The following is a 16,949-nucleotide window of genomic DNA, read 5'->3' on the forward strand; positions in this document are numbered from 1 at the left end:
AGCTTCCCAAGTCACTGGGGTTCCAGGCATGTGCCACCATGCCCAACTGGTCCCGCTGCTCTTACTCTCCCTATCTTGTACCATGGACAGCCTGCCCAAGGTAGGCCCTTCACAGGGATGAGGGTTTTCAAGCTCTTGTTTAAATGAACTGCTGTAGGAAGTAGGAAATAGCTCCCTCTCTGTCTGTGGCCATGGGAACCTGAGCCCTGTTCTGAGGAGGGAAGTACAGAGCCAGCTAGGCTTTGGATGGAGCTTTAGATTAGCAGAGTCAAGGGTGCTTGGCATCCTCATGGAGGGAAAAGATGGCCCTGAAAGGACCATGGAGGTACATTTTGTTGAGACTAGCTTTGAAAGAGACTGGTCTGCTCTCCTCAATCCTCTCTCCATAAGAAACACAAGTGGAGACAGAAATTTAGTTTGACCTACATTTATTGCTACCAAATTGCTTCTCTCCATCCCCTCATATCTACACACAACCCCTTCCCCAAAGCTAGCTTTTGCTGAAGTTCCTAGAAGTAGGTCAAGAAGTGTGTCCACTAAGCAGGCAGTCCTAGATGTAGTGGGCACCATTTGACTCACATCAGGAAAGGGCTACTCTTTGGGACTCAGGGCACAGACTTGCTACTGGGGACAAGGGAGGCTTCCACCAATAGATACTCTCACCACTTTCTGGAGCTCAGAGTACACCAAAATCATTAGAGAAGCAATGCAGGGGCAGTGGACTCTCCAGTGTCAAACTTGGTGCATTTTTTGCTTGTAAGGACCCACACAAGCGACCAAGTCTGGACTCAGACCTGCATCTGACTGCTTCTTTTTTTCTTCTTTTTTGGTGCTGAAGATTGAACCTAGGGGCACTCTACCACTGAGCTACATTCCCAGTCCTTTGTATTTTTTATTTTGAGACAGGGTCTGGCTAAGTTTCCCAGGCTGGCCTCGAACTTGTGATCCTCCTGCCTCAGCCCATGAGTTGCTGGAATTACAGTTTTGCACACCCCTCTTTACATCTGGCTTCTTAGGGGCAGTTTTGTCCTTGGAAGTTAGGTATGACCACCTGCCATCAGCCTTGTGGGAAGTCTTATTCGAGGAGGTCAGGAACAGAAGGGGGCCCCATGTTGTATGAGGTATGGGCATTGTTTAAAGCTGGAGGAAGTTGCAACTCAGCCTGAGTCCCATGGGAAGGTATAAAATGGAGCCATTTCATTTGAAAGCCCCAGGACCTCTCCAACCCCCTCAATAAGCTCCACTGTGTCCTGGGCCACAGGTTGCAGGAGAGCAGACATTTAAAGTCACAGAATGTCAGAGTTTTTAAAGCCCTCAGTTATTACCCATTTTAACCATGGTCAGCCCAGAGAGGGGAGGCCCTTGGTTCAAGACTCATAGTGATTTGGGCCTACTTTTTCTTCTATTAGGCACAGGGTCTCTGTTCTAGTGCCTAAGTCCTTGATCAATTTTGAGTTGAGTTTTGTGCAGGGTGAGAGGTAGGGGTTTAATTTCATTTTGCTACATGTGAATTTCCAGTTTTCCCAGCACCATTTGTTGAAGAGGCTATCATTTCTCCAATGTATGTTTTTGGTGCCTTTGTGTAGTAAGTGAAATAAGCCAATCCCAAAAAACCAAAGGCCAAATGTTTTCTCTGATATGTGATGCTAATTCACAATAAGACGGGGGGTGGGTAGGGAAGAATAGAAGTTCATTGGATGAGATAAAGGGGATTGAAGGGAAGGGAGAGAGATGGGAATAGGAAAGACAGTGGAATGAATTGGACATCACTATCCTATGTGCATATATGATTACATGACCAATGTAACTGTACATCATGTGCAACCAGAAGAATGAGAAGTTATAGTCCGCATATGTATAATATGTCAAAATACATTCTACTATCGTGTAGATAGTAGAACAAATAAAAAAAAGCTGCCAAACCTCTTTGAAAGTTAAGGAGAAGGAAAGTGGGAATGGTGCTTGCAGCTTTCTTCAAACCTTATTTAGGAAACTCTGGATTCACCCATGATCAACTGGGGTCCTTTGAAACAGCTGACTTCCCTAGGAGTTTGAGACTCCTTAAACATTGACTTGGCACCCTTTTCAGGAACAGTGTGACAAGGGTAGATGCTATGGAGCTGAGGAGGGTTTAGGGGCCTTGGTGGTTAGGGATACTGGCAGGTCCCTTGGTGCCCCACTTTCTGTTGATGGGATATGGGTGGCGCCAGGAGGGGCTGTGCTGTCAGTCACTGGTGGAGGGAGGGAGTATGGCAGATGGGATTTGCCTCTGCGCAGCTCTATCTCTACTCCAGCTGATCCTGTAGCATCCTGGCCAGGCCTTTGACTGTAAACGCCCCTGAGGAAGCAGGGCCAGGCTGGGCACCAGTCCTCTGGGCTCAGGCCATATGGGAGGATGGGCCCATCTCTGTGGCCTTTGCAGCTCAGGCCCAGCCTCGGCCTCTGCCACCTTCACTTCAAGGTGCCCCTGCCAGGGAGAGGCCGTGCAGCTGTTCCTCAGTGCCTGCCAGCTCTGCCTCATCGCGCCCACTCTCCAAGCCCTCAAAGCAGCCAGAGTCCCGTGGGATGTCCACCTTGGGTTCTGAAACTGTATGCACCACTGGTTCCTGGTTGCTCTCAGCGCCCTCTTCTGCCTCCTCACTGCCAGCTGCCAAGGACAAGGGAGGAAGACAGAATAAGGGGGTTTGGTCCTAAGGTGGGGGGTCAGAGGCTACAAGGAGCCCTCTCATGGGGGTAGGGACCATGGGAAGTCTCCTGAAGGCACTCAGTCCCTCTGCCCCCTCAACTACCACTGCCTCACTTTTCACCACTTCCAGTTGTTTCCAGGCCTGCTCTACCACCCAGGAGATCAAGATCCAATGAGTCTTTGGCACTGAACTGGTGCCAGGCAACTTGGGCTTGAATCCTGGCTCTATTACCCAGCTTTGAGGCTCCGTATAAGTGCCTTACCTTCTCTGGTCTTAAGTCTCTCTCCTTTGATCCAAAAGGGAGCTGAGTCCAATCACCCCTAAAACCCCTTTCCCCCACACACTTTCCCTGAAACTCACATTCAAGTGTGGAAAGTTTCTAATGCAAGGGGCTCCAGGACAGAGTATGGTTGAGGGCAGGGCTAGGGCAAGCCTTTGCTCCCCGGGGTTGCCAGCTGGCACCTATGCCTATCACTCCACTGCCAAAGCCACTCACTGTCATAGTCCAGCAGCAGTTCTGCAGCCGTGAGCAGCTTGGCCCGATGCTGCGGGTCCATGATGTGCAGCTCATTGAGGTGTGTCTCCCGCAGCTCCTTGAAGTCCTCCAGTGTCTGGTAGCCATTGAGCAGCAGGGTGGACGTGTGCTCCTGGGGGCAGAGGCAGGCCACTGACAATGCTGCTTATAAGCCATCCCAGCCTAGACCCGCCCTCTGCACATGGCTGTCGACCTCCATCCCAGAGGCAAGTGTGCCTCCCTTGTGCCTAGATACTGGCACCAGGTCCAAGCTCAAACCTCCAGGCCGATGCGCTCCAGTAGTTCATGCAGAGTCTTAGGCTTGGGCCTCTTGCCCTTGCTCTGTCGGCGACTGGGGCGGGCAGGCCCCACAGCCTCCTCTGGCAGCACATCCACATAGATGAATTTGAAAGAGCCCAGTTTGCCATTGAGCAGGCCCAGCCACGTGCCCACAGGTGGTTTTTCAATGATCTGGATCACATCTCCTTTCTGCGGGGGGGAGAGGAGAGAGGAGGACAGGAGAGAGGAGTGCAGGAAAGAGGAGAGGGGGTCTTTTGGCCTCTGCAGATACTGTCTTGCCATGGCTCAGTCCAGCCTCCTTTATGACTGCAGTCTGTCAGGTTCTGGAGGGGCCCGGATGCCAACCTTACCTGCAATTTCAGTGAGTCATGGTCATAGGGGCTGGGAGTGAAGTCGGTGTGGACTCGTGCCCGACCACAGAAGGGCCCTGTGTACTGGGGGGCAGATGGTTCCTCCACAAAGCTGCCAGAGCCAGGGCTGGGGCTGCAGAGCTCACTGCCTGCAGGAGATGGGGTGGGGAGGAGGCTCACCTTTGTCCCAGGGCAGCTGGGGCAGTCAGTGCCCATCAGGTGCCTCCCAGGGATCCTGCCTAGAGATCTCCAGGGTACGTCCTGGGAAAGAAAGCTACACTCGGGCAAGCCTCATGCTGCAGGAGTGATTTGGACTCATCATCTTGACAACCTTGAAGAAGCATAGCTTTACCTCTGGGGCCTCAGATAGTGAAGAGTTGAAAACAGGAAGAGAAATAATTCACAGACCAAAGAATGGGTAAATTGGGAGGGCCTCTGGAGCCCAACTGGGCCAACACCTCAAGGAATAGCTGAGGAAACCAGAGGCCAGATGGGCCGAGTGACCTGCCCAATGCCTTTCACCTTATACTCAACAGCACTGGGTCCATTAGACTCCAGATCACACTCCCATTCCAGTGCTTCTAACATCAAGGCAGCCACACCTTATGTTAATATTTTACTTTCTCTACTTAATAAGATTAAATATTTAGGTACAATGTCCCATGGAAACTTAGATGTCTCTTTCTTCCTGGAAGAGCAGAGTGATGGGCATTTTAAGTGACTTTCAATCGCGGGGGGCAAGGAGGTGTCTGTGGAGGCACAGAAAGAATAGGAAACTTGGAATGGGCCTAAGGGGCAAGAAAGGCAGTGTCTTTTGAGGGTTGCAGCTCAGAGCCCACAGCCCCTCCTCCAGGCAGACTACCTTCCCTGGGGCAGATCCAAATTCAGTACCAGGTTACCTTGGGCTAGTCACTTAACCTCTCCCTCTGAGCCTTAGTTTCCACATCAATAAAGTGGTAGATAATAGTAGTGGTCCCATGAGGTTGTGAAGATTTAATGTGAAAGTTCCCAGCAGGCAGACAGTACACATTCATCTCTTTTACCTTCCCCTCCCAGAGAGCCCACCTGCCTGGTCCTAACCCAGCTCTTTCTTCCAGATTGGGCAGGTGTCCTCCCACCTCCCCTACTCACTCGTTGATGCCTGGCGGCTGAGCACTGGGAGTTCACGCTCCTCCTGCTCAGAAAAGGCCAGGGTCATCTTCTCAGGGCCAGGGCTGTCCAGGCTACAGTCTGGAGATGTTGGGGAGGCTGAGCCCTCCTCCAGTGTGTCTCCCTGCAGGAATGTTAGGCAGGAAGCCCTCAGTGACCTAGCTGTGATGCCCACAGTCCCTGTGGTGTACACAGGCCCGAACTGAGTGTAGAGGAACTGGGCCTGGGCTTGGCTCAAACCCCAGCTGTTACCCGCAGGCTCAGTGACCCTCTCTGAGCCCTAGTTTCCTCTTCGGCAAAAATGAGAATGGCAATCTTTGTCCTGCCTACCTCATAGAATGAGGCTCACCAGGGTGCCCAGTGAATGTGCTTTATCAGCTTCAAGTGCTCATGTATATGCTGAAAAGGCCAAGGTGAACAAGTCTGGACTCAGGGCTATTGTTATGGCCCAGTCAAGCAAACAGTGGTGCTGGAAAGCAAACCTTTTGCCTGTGCTTCTGTGAGCCAGGCTTGCCTGCCATTTCATTTAATCCTTACAGTGACTCTTGAAGATAAGTGATATAGTTGGCTTGAGTTTACAGATGAAGAGTAACCTTGCCAAGACCCACGGGAACCCACAACTACATTGGCCTGACTCCAGAGCTCCTCCCATCTCACCCCATCTCTGTGGTGCTGTTTAACTGCTGGCTCTCTGGGAATAAAAGCCCCGAGATTTGCCTGTTCCATAAAATCTTCCTACCGTGGCCAACATCAAGCCACCATTGTGATGCTACTGGATGTGTTGCTGGAAGAGATATTTAGGTTGTTTCCATTACACAGATACTATAGGAACAAATATCAACAACACTGAGAGAATAAGAGGTAGTGCCACAATTAGGAAGTGCTGAATTTTGAAGATTTATGGTATAATTTTTGCTTTTAATGGAATTTATTTTAATTGTAAATTTATATGGTTTTATTTCTAATAATGGTCTTATTTAACAACTGGCTCACAAAATTCCTGACAATTTGAACAACCGCTCTCACAAGCCAATCTGAGCCAACTCCAGCTCATCATTGCTCAGTGCCTTCTGTAAGAGCCACAAGCTCTTACAAGCTCCTTGGACTGTGCTGCCCCACCATTGTATCACCTGCCCCCCCTGTGCTGAATCCAGCCTTCTCAATTTTCTCTATGAATGATCTTCAAACTTCATGATTATTGGACTTACAATCTTTTGACTTTACAATGGTTCCAAAGCATTATGCATTCAGTAGAAAGTGAACTTTGAATCTTGAATTTGGATCTTTTCCCAGGCTGCCACTATGCAGTCTGAGCCTCTCTGGTGATGCTGGGAAGTGGCAGTGAGCTGTAGTTCCCAGTTAGCCATAAGATCATGAAGGGTAACAACTGACACTCTATGTGTACAGTGTACTATGTTGCTAAACTCCGATTTTTTTTCTTTTTTTGGTTCTGGGGATTGAACCCAGGGGTACTTAACCACTGAGCCACATCCCCAACCCTTTTAAAATATTTCATTTAGAGACAGGGTCTCTCTGAGTTGCTTAGGGCCTTGCTAAATTGCTGAGGCTGGCTCTGAACTTGCAATCCTCCTGCCTCAGCCTCCTGAGCCACTGGGATTACAGGCATGCACCACCACATCTGGCTTTCAATGTAATTTTGACTTCATGATATTCTCAACTTACGATGGGTTTATTAGGACATAACTTCTTCAAAAATTAAGTAGATCCATATTTTTCTCTATATTCTCCTATAATCAGGTCTTTCCAATTCCAGGGGCTAGTTCCAAGCAAAGCTTTGAGGTAGATGGATTTGTCTTAGGTGATCTCATGCCCCTTTCAGCTGCCCTTCCCCACAGGCCTGACTTTGCCAGAAGCTTCTATGCCTAGCCTAGCCTTTCATCCCTCCTCAGACCTCGCTTCTTTCTCAGCCAGCCTCTGGCCCCCTAGGACTGCATGTCTACATTGTCCATGGCTGATTGTGAGATCTCCCTCTCATGTGACCTTCCTTCAGGCCTGAGTAGTTGCTGTCACCCCCTGCCACAGTCAGCCTCTTTGGCTCCCCTCCCTTGGATCCCCGGGCTCACCATATCCTCTGACAAGGCCTTCACCATCATTTTCCCCATCTTCCTGTTCATGGTTCGGGAAATAACTGCCCTCCACTTCTTCCCCAGCTTTTTGCCACTCTTCCCAGCATCCTCTGGGGTGGGGATGCTGGAGTCATCTTCTGGAATCTGTGAAAACAAAAGAGGAGGTCCTGGGACCCTGGTGACCCTCCTTGGATCCTGGTCTTGCAGTACAAAGAGACACTTTGGGTCACTGTAAAGGCAGGAAGGAGATGGGGGTTTCTCCCATGCTCTTCCCCCTTGGCCCCAGCCCTGTCCTCAGATCTATTAATTTGCAATAAATTTGCTTCTTAATTTCTAGAAAATTAATTTCTAGAAAATTCTTTTGTAGAAAAGAATTCTGGCAGATACTTGGGGCCCTTAAGTTTGGTGTGGGACAGGTGAGCCTTCTGTGTAAAGGAGGCTTTGCAAGGCTTGGGCTGTAGCTCAGTGGTAGAGCACTTATCTTGCACACATGAGGCACTGGGTTCAATCCTCAGCACCACATAAAAAATTAACAATAAATTAAAGGTATTGTGTCCATCTACAACTAAATATTTTTTAAATGAGGCTTTGCCTGGACAATCCTATTATCTCTTATTCCCTTTCCTTCTCACCCCGACTTCCCCACCCAGGGGTTGTAGCCATATCCTTCAATGAAGTTCTGAAACTTACATTGTCTTCCAGATTAAATTCCTTCTCGCTCACCACAGGGGAGCTGGGTTTGGATTTGGCAAAATCCTTGAAGCTGCTTGAGCGCTGAAGGGAGAGCTGGAAGAAGCAGACATTTTGCAATCATTGGCACTAAAATGGCTGCTCCAGGCTTGCTGTCTTCTCCCCTACTCTCTCTCTCTCTCTCTCTCTCTCTCTCTCTCTCTCTCTCTCTCTCGGCTGGGCAGAGCCACATGTGCCCTAAAAGTCCAGGGCTAATGAAGTAAAGAGCCAAGCTGTCCTTCGAGCTATGTGACTTCATCCTGTTCTTTACCTTATTCCTGGCCACTGACCAAGTTCCTGACTCAGGAACCTCAGATCTCAGTGAAGCCCCAGACTAAGCTCAACTTTCCACCAATACCTGAGTGAAAGACTGAATGGGTTCAAGTAAATATGTACCTCAGCACATAGAAGAACCTTACCACAAGATAACTGAGAGCAAATTCCTCCCACACCAGTTGGTTCTAGCCTCCATGCCCTGGGCCTGCACTGGGCCTGCTCTATAGTCATGGTGGTTAGGGTAAGCATATTGGGGCCTCCTGCAAGTTGAACTTGTCTCAGGAAGAGCAAGACCATCCACCAGAAGCCAGCAAGACCTATTATTATACTTTCTGGAAATCTACAGTAGAAGCTCACTCATAGAAGGTACTTACAAATTTGGAACACAAATGATTGGGGCTAATTTAGTTAAAGCAAGCTGCCATTTTTCTCTTTATTCATTTCAGCTTTTAACCTTAGCCACTCCTGTGATGAGCTGCAACTCTTGACTTTTGCCAGTGTTTGGACTTTCAGGCATGACCTATTGTGACGATGAGACTGTTTTCAGGAAATGAGGTTTCTTAACATATTTATATACATGAATATGCTAAGATAGCAGTCAGAAAACAGGGCAAGGCAGGTAAGGGGTGCAGGCCATAGACACAAGAAGTTGAGGCTGAGCCTATATCAAGATAAATAGTCAAGGCCAGAAGATATACACAGGAACTGGGGTTCACAGATGGCCAGACAGATAGAGCAGGATAGACTGCAGACACCCGAGATAAGGACTTGAGGAACCAAAGCCCCAAACCCACACAAAGCATAGTGTTTCACATCCTCTTTCCTACTAAATGGGGGTATATGTGTCCAGCGGTAAGCCCCCAGGGCAGAAGCAATATCACCTGCACCCCAACACATGCACAATTGGTCCCAACTTCTGGGGACAATAGTATAGCTGTCTAGTACTGCTGCTGGGTCTTGACCAAAGCTGCCAACAATCAGGCATCAGGGACCACACATTCCTAGAGGTAGTTGACCAGAAGCTAGGTCAGTGGTCAGGTCAAGCAGACACTAGAAGTATCAGGGCCTCATGTGTGGGACATCTACAACCTCAGTCAGAAAGTGTCCTCTGTGCTGCCTTAGGGACCTCGAAAAGGGGACTGTGAGTGGGTATACAAAGGGGAAAACATGACCACGGGGTGACTGCTGTGGTTCTCATACATTCCCTCCATCCTCCTTCCTTGGTTTTTCCCTGCTATTATTCGTTCCTCCTTTTCTCCCTTTCTTTCCCCTCTCTCCTCCACCTTCCATTTATTTCCTGCTCTTGTATGGTAGGATGCAGCTGCCTGGATAACTTCCTCCTCTGCATGGAAAAGAGGGAACAGAGAGAGGGTGGGCACTAGGCTGGCTTGGGCCCAAGGAGGGCAGGCTGGCCCTGCTATTTATAGGCAGATGGGGCCTATTGTGACCTTCTCTCCACCACCCTTTAGCCTGATCTGCAGACCAGGAGGCTGAGAGTCGCCCCTTAAGCCCCAGGGACTGGTGAAGCTGGAAAGCAAGCAGAAGGGCAGAGGTGGGGCCGGAAGTAGGCTTTGTTAGGGAAGAGTAAACTCATGGCTGGACTGCCCTCTAATTGCAGCTCTTTCCCCAGGCCTTTTCCTGTCATTTATCTGCAGTCTGGGGGCTGGGAAGAGGGGACTTTGGCACATGGGCCCTTTGTAAGGGCCCCTCTGTCCCAGATTTAGCCCAAAGCAAGAAGGAGACAATCCAAAAAGGTCATGAAGCTGCTGTTGGTGCTTGGGCCCAGCTGGTCACTTTTCAGTCTGGGGAGGGGAAAAGACTAACACACGTTCTCTGGGTGATCAAGCATGAGGATCAGTCAGAGTAGCCTTTTTCCAGGCCTACTTCTAACCTTAAGGGCAGCCCCAATATCCCAACTACCTTTCAGTGACTCCAGGGTGACCCCCACCCTGGGATGAATTGAAATCCCTGAGTGCTTTTGGGTTTTCTGCCTGGCTGCACTTTGGGGCAAGACTTGCCAGGAGTCATGGATGTAGGAGAGGTGGTACCACATAATGTTGACCCCCTTTTCAAGTCTAAGGAGGGCATGTGGGACTCTTGGGAAGCTTCTGGCGTCAGACATTGATGAGTTCAATTTTGGGATGTGTGACCTTAGGCAACTTCTTTAACCTTTCAGAATCTCAGTTTCTTCATTTGGTGTCAAATGGCAAGACTTCACATCTTGGTTATGCCACTGGTCAGCTGTGTAAAGCTGGATAAGTTACTTAACTTCTCTAGGCTGCTGTCTTCTCATCAGTTAAATGAAGCTCAAAGCTTCTGCCTTAGCTTAGCCTTCTGTGCAAGCCACTTCTAGACCCTCACCCTGGGCATTTCTCCACCTAGCATACTCTGCCCTTCTCTCAGTCAACCACAGTTTCTTTTCTCCTTTAAATTTCAATTTAACTGGAAACAATTCACATGCCTGTCAACTATAGAAGGGATAAATTGATTGCAGCAGACTCATTAAAGACAATAGCACCGAGTAATGAGACAGTAAAACTAGCCCCAACAACATGGATGAGTCTCACCAATATACTCTTGAACAAAATAGGCCCAAAGAGTATATATGCAAATATTTCAGTGGCTACACAAAATTCAAAACCCAGCAGAACATATTTATGCTGTTGGAAGTCAGGGAAGTGGTTAACCTTGGGGGAGAGGGGTATTTAGCAAAAGGTAGGGCATGAGAGAAGTTTCTGGACTTTTGGAAATTTTTTTTCTTGATCTGAGTACTGCCTACATGAGAATGGTCACTTTATGGAAACTTGTTGAGTGATGCATTTATAATTTATGTACTTTTCTGTATGACTACTGTACTTAACTTTTTTTCCACTCCACTTTATTTTTATTTATTTATTTTTTCAGTGATGGGGATGAAATCCAGAGCCTTGAGCATGCTAGGCAAGAACTCTACCACTGAGCTACATCCCCATCACATAATCACTATGTTGGGGTGGTCGTTCCCACCCAAAGATGGAAGTGATTGAGTGCAATGCTGACAGCAGGTGGTATTTGAACAGAGCCACCAGGGGAGCCTGTGGGTCCATGGTAGTAGAAGGGCCCAGGAGACCTTCATGAAGGAGCTGTATTTGAGCTGGGCCCGTGGGGACAGGATTTCTCTAGGTGGAGCTAGGAAGGGTTTGAACAAGAGTCAGAGAGAGAGGGACATTTTAAGCATAGTGATGGAAAGGTGGATATGTCAGTGGCTGTGGTGGGAGGTGAAGAAAAGTTTATGGAAGGCCTTTGCAGCCATGCCCAGGATCTTGGGAGTTATCCTGTGGGCAGTGAGAAGCTACAGCTTGAATGTCTTTTATTGAAAATGTTTGGGATCAGAAGTGTTTCAGATTTATTTTTTCAGATCTTGGAATATTTCCATATGCATAATATATCTTGGGGATGAGACCCAAGTCTAAATGTAAAATTCATTTATGTTTCACATACTACTTATACACGTAGCCTGAAGGTAATTTTATATGACCCTTTTAGAGTGCTTGCATTTTGACTGTAACCTATCACATGAGGTCAGGTATGTAATTTTCCATTTGTGGTGTCATGTCAGCATTCAAAAAGTTTCAGATTTTGGAGCATTTCAGACTTCCAGATTAGGGAGTCTCAACTTGTACTGAAAATATGAAACACATGCTGGTGGGGGGCATGTTAAGGGTGTACTGTGGCAAGGGAGTCACTGTGAATAGTACGCTGAGATTGGGTGAGATTGGGGCAGAAAGAGACTGGAAGGAGGGACCAACTAAACACTCAAACAGGAGTCTAGATTCCTCTCCATTTCCCCTGGTGATAGGTCTGGGAGTTGGTGAAAATTGGAGGTGTGGTGGGGAAGGGCCATCCTTAGGGGAGGCTGGTCCAGGATAAACCCCTTTCTGCTTCCTCTACCCTAATACTGGTCCCTGAATGAAATTAGATCAAAGAACTTGAAAGAGGTGAAAGTCTCCCAAGGGCAGCTAAATGATGTGTCCTTTGACCCTGGGGCCTCCCCAGTCTTTCATGTTCTACAGTGGGTGCCATGTCCTGACCCTACCGCCCTGGAGGGCCTATTCCCTCCTCTGCTCTGTGAGTTGGAAGGTCACTCCTACTGGTGGGCTGAATCCTTTGTTCCTCAGACTCCTCTAGCGCTTTTGAGATCAGTAGGGGGACAAGAACATGGAGAGAGAAAAGGGCTCAGACTCTGGAGTCAGACAAATCTTGGCTTAAATCCCTGATCTGCAGTTTCCTGGCAGTGTGGCCTTTAGTAAGTTTCTTCGTCTCTTTGAGTTTTGGGTGTGAAATAGGGATAATGACAATATCTATCCCCTCCTCACAAAGTTGTAGTGAGGGGTAAGCACAGTTCTTGACATCTATGGAGCCCTCCCTCAGTGGTGACTCTTAGTGCTATTAAGTCTTGTTTTTCCATTTCAGGGCTGGGACCATGGTCTGTTCTTCTTTGCAGTGTGCTTCCTACTTCTGCCCATGCCTAAGCATGCACCCCCTCCTGGGCATGTGCACACATGTGACAGAGTACTGTCACAGCTATTGTTCTAGTTGACCTATTCCATCTCCTAAGGTAGGCAGACCAGAAGTTATCCCCCTTTACAGAGATGAGGAAACTGAGGCACAAAAGAAGTCAATGAACTGTCCAAGGTCCTATAGCTAGAGAGTGGCAAGATTCTAACTCTACTTTCTTGTCCCCTGTCAGGCACATTCTCCATTTTGTAGGTCCGAGAATAGAAGCAGGAGCGAGCAAGTGAGAGAGAGAGAGAGAGAGAGAGAGAGAGAGAGAGAGAGAGAGCTCCCTTGCCTTTGAGTCTTCCCTTCTACCACATCACCTCAATCTCTAGAGGGAAGAGGCTTGCTCACAGTCATCATACAAGCATGATGGGGCCAGTTTATTGCCTTTAGGCCTGGGGAAGATGTTGTCTCTCCATTCTGGAAGCTTGGTTTTTCTAAGGCCATTTTCACAGTATGAGCTTGGAGCATGTGGAGGCAAGCTCATCTCATCTTTGGAAGCTGGCACAGGATGTGGCATGGTTGGTGTAGGGTTTGCCTACAGTCCTCTAAAGGATGTTTGCCACATGGACTTCTGGAAGTGGCCTATGAAAAATTTCACAGAAAATGGATAATTGAAGCTGAAAAAAAGGAGGGGATTTCTGGTTTCTGTGTGCCACTGAGTACCGTTGCCCGAGGTGGCACAGGGTCCCAGTGTCAAAGTGTCAGCTCTTTCTCAGACTCTTTCCTCCAGTTCAGCTCCCCTGCGGTTTGGGGCCTAGCAGTGTCTATAGGGCAGTCTGTTCTTCCCATCCCTATCAGCGAGAGAACAAGGGGAAGTGCCCCTGCTCGCTAAGGAGTGGCAGCCAATGGCAGGCCTGCTGGGCCTCGCACCGTGTGAGGTTTGGACAGGGGTGACAGGTCCCATAAGAAATTCAAGAATCTCTCCCTCCCCCACCTACACCACTGCAACCTTAGAGAAGCAGCTGGGGTGGGGAGAATACAGCCGGAAGTGATAACCACCCAAGACCTGAGAGATGGGGCAGGATGCACACTCCAGTGCCCTGAGGTTTATCTCAGCTGTCTCAGCCTCTGCCTGAGAGCTGTTTCCCTGAAAAAGGGGCTCCCCCATAGTGCACCTGGGCTGAGCTCCAGGGAAAATTGGCAGGATACAGTGAGGGCCTGCAGGACTGAGACCTTGACCTGGGGGCCTCTTGGACCTGGTTCAGGCCTACTTTGGAAGGGTCCTGTAGTCCTGTTGGAATGTACAGTATGTACTTTCTGATTGCCTGGGAGAATCATACAATCAAATCAATTCTCAGATCCAACCAGAGAAACCCAGATCTGGCAGAGCCTTCAAGTAATCTTCCAGTTGGGCCTCTACCCCAGGAAGACAATGAACACTTCAATCATCCATGACAGCTGCTTTCCTTACTAGCCTTTGAAATCCTCCCCCCACTGAATTTTTCCTCTTCAACTATCACCATCTCACCAGCTCCATTACTCATTCCTAACATTTTTCCCCACGTGAGAAGAACCTGTAGAGCCCCTTGCATCCCATTGTAGTTTGGGAGACCCTTTTCCTGAGTCTAGGTCACCTCAGGTTTGTCTCCAGTGGCCTGGGGAGCTTCAACAAAGCTGAGCCCAGAGTTCAGGTTCTGGGCCCTGGCCAAAGGGAGAGACCTTGGGAGCATCTTGGCTGTGTGGCCCAGTGGGGCCCATGCTGACTGTGAGATGGCTCTTGAAAGGCCACACTTGGGCAGAAGTGGTAGCAAGACCAGGACAGGGGAGAGACAATTAAGTACAATCTTAGGAATCAACTTGAGCATTGTAGTTTGTAATTCTTGAATTCCAGTCTAGGATTCTGGTCCCTAATATTAATTCTTTATCCATATTGCTAGGGTTGAATTCTATCACTCTAGACTTCTAAAGGTCTATCCCGAGACTCTGTTTCTCTAGGATTTTAAAAATCTCTCCTGTACTTCTGTTTCTCCAATAACCTTTGGGTCCATAGGAGAATGGACCTCACCTACGAGTGTCATATGGCCTTTTTGGCTCTTCCCACTTCTACAAGTCCTGGAAGGGACAGGCAGATAGGGCAGAGGAGGGAAGGAAGAAGTGGGTTTCCAAAGATGCTCCTTACCTTTTTCTTCTGAGTGGGCTCCTTCTCACTGGCATTGGAGGGCTTGCGGCGCAACATGGTCCTCCCCCTGGGTGAGACTCCTTCCCTGATTTCCTACACGTCAAGATGCAGAGGCCTCTTTCTTAGCCTTGCCAACACCTACCAGGGGGCACTGCATGGACTGAGCCTCTGGCCGCCACTCCGACTGCTGCAGTTGCAGCTTGGGGGTGCAGGCCATGGACACCCAGCGGCACAGCATACAGGAAGCCCTGCCACGTGACCTGCTCTTACAGCAATCGCAGCCCCTGCTGGCCCCTAGGGAGGAAGGAAGTCCCAGCTTCAGTCTCCAGAGATTCTGATGCACACAGTTTTTGGGCTGAACAATTGGAGAAAAGCCCCTACCCTGTTGTCTCATGTCAATAATCACCAGTCCTTCTGTTCTGTCTCCCTATAGGTGGCAATCACCTTAACGTATGTGGCCTACTCAAGCCCTATACTCACTGATCAGAATCCAGCAACTGGAAGGTGGACTCTCTCTCTGCTTGTTGGGTCAGTGATCCTGGTCAACTTGCATCTCCTAGGCCATCACCATCACTAACATTACAATCACCCCTATGGCCGTGATCACTGCCATATACTCCTATCAAGAGCCATCACTAGAGTCATCAACCTGACAACCATCACCCTCACAACCATGATCCCTGCAGTCATCTCCACTGCCATCAACACACTACAGCCATCAACACTACAGCAATCACCTCCACAGCCAACATCCCTCAGCCATCACCTGTACAGTCAGCGCTGTTGCCTCTATCACCTTTATAGCCACCACCCTTACAGATATTATGGCCAGTCAACCCCATGATGCTCTCACTCCTACAACCATCATCACCCCCTTGTAGCCATCACCCCCACAGTTGCCACACCAGCACTTATCTGCAATGTCTTCAGCACACTTCTGGTCATCATCACCAGAGCAGTTGCGCCTATGGTCAACACACCTCAATCATTACACACGTGTTTATTACTACCACAGTGAAAGACATTTGCAAACACCACCACACCACCAGCAAATGTCCCATTCAACAGGCATTTATTGAATGCCAATGCATGATGCTTACTTTTTGGATTATCTGTGGCACATGTTTTAATAACCTCCACCACATTATTTTTTTATGATGTATTTTTTTTGTTGTAAACAAATGGGATACATGTTGTTTCTCTGTACATGGCGTACAGGCATACCATTTGTGTAATCATAAATTTACATAGAGTAATGTTTGATTCATTCTGTTTCGACCACATTATTAATATTATTGGTAATGGGGATTAAGCTCAGGGGTGTTCCACCATTGATCTACATCCCTAGTTCTTTTTATTTTTTATTTTGAGACAGGGTCTCAATAAGTTGCTGAGGAGATCTTTGAACTTGTGATCCTCCTTCCTCAGCCTTCCAAGTTGCTGGAATTATAGGCATATGCCACCATGCCCTGTGACTTATTCTTATTGCAAAAGCGATTGGTATTCATCACATACAAATTTAGCAAACATGGATAAAAAAAGAAATTTCAAAAAATTCTCCATAATTGTCTTCCACAGTTTGGCCAAATATCCTTTTCTGTTTTAAGTATCTACTTCTTTGCTGATTAATCTTTTTTTTTCTTCTTACAAAAATCTTCCTGCACAGAAAAAAGATCATTGGTTTCAGGAAATGGGGAGGGGAGGGAATGGAGAGAACACAAAAGACAATGGGAATTTTTGGGGGGTGATGGATATCTTCACCATCTTGATCATGGTAATGGTTTCATGGATGTACATATATGTCAAAACTTATGAAATTGTACACTTTAAGAATATATAGTTTAGCCTGGCACGGTAGCACATGCCAGTAATTCCAGCAACTCAGGAGGCTGAGACGGGAGGAATGCAAGTTTAAGCCTAGCCTCAGCAACTTAGTGAGGCCCTAAGCAACTAAGCAAGACTCTGTCTCGAATTTAAAAATAAAAAGGGCTGGGGATGTGGCTCAGTTGTAAAGCACCTTTGGGTTCAATCCTTATTACCGAAAAAAAAAAAAAAAAAAAGATCGTGCAGTTTATTGAAGGTCAATTACACCTCCATAAAGCTATTTTTAAATTTATTTAAGAAAAAAAGTCATACTACATAAACTGTGTTGATAATTGCTTTTCATATGGAACATATTAATATTTTCTCATGCTA

The 16,949-nt window shown here is 47.9% G+C and overlaps 1 protein-coding gene across 1 annotated transcript; it reads right to left on the bottom strand.

Annotated features, from left to right (window-relative positions):
• Positions 1-1,564: 1,564 nt before the first annotated feature.
• Positions 1,565-15,010, bottom strand: SASH3 (SAM and SH3 domain containing 3). The gene is made up of 8 exons (XM_079124821.1): positions 14,754-15,010; positions 7,778-7,873; positions 7,085-7,231; positions 4,983-5,124; positions 3,852-4,000; positions 3,481-3,690; positions 3,184-3,334; positions 1,565-2,647 (listed from the first exon to the last, which is right to left on the bottom strand). The coding sequence occupies exons 1-8, from the start codon at positions 14,808-14,810 to the stop codon at positions 2,457-2,459; spliced, it is 1,143 nt and encodes a 380-aa protein (XP_078980947.1). The 5' UTR covers positions 14,811-15,010; the 3' UTR covers positions 1,565-2,456.
• Positions 15,011-16,949: the final 1,939 nt, after the last annotated feature.

This window comes from Sciurus vulgaris (assembly GCF_902686455.1).
Source record: "Sciurus vulgaris genome assembly, chromosome: X".
Taxonomy (NCBI): Eukaryota; Metazoa; Chordata; class Mammalia; order Rodentia; family Sciuridae; genus Sciurus; species Sciurus vulgaris.

Bases quoted from the DNA above. Each gene is read 5' to 3' on its own strand.
- SASH3 (XM_079124821.1), bottom strand. From the start codon at position 14,810: ATGTTGCGCCGCAAGCCCTCCAATGCCAGTGAGAAGGAGCCCACTCAG. The intron at 7,874-14,753 runs GTAAGGAGCATC...TGCTTCTTCCAG, and splicing joins AGCCCACTCAGAAGAAAAAG to CTCTCCCTTCAGCGCTCAAG. The intron at 5,125-7,084 runs GTGAGCCCGGGG...ACATTCCTGCAG, and splicing joins AGGCCTTGTCAGAGGATATG to GGAGACACACTGGAGGAGGG.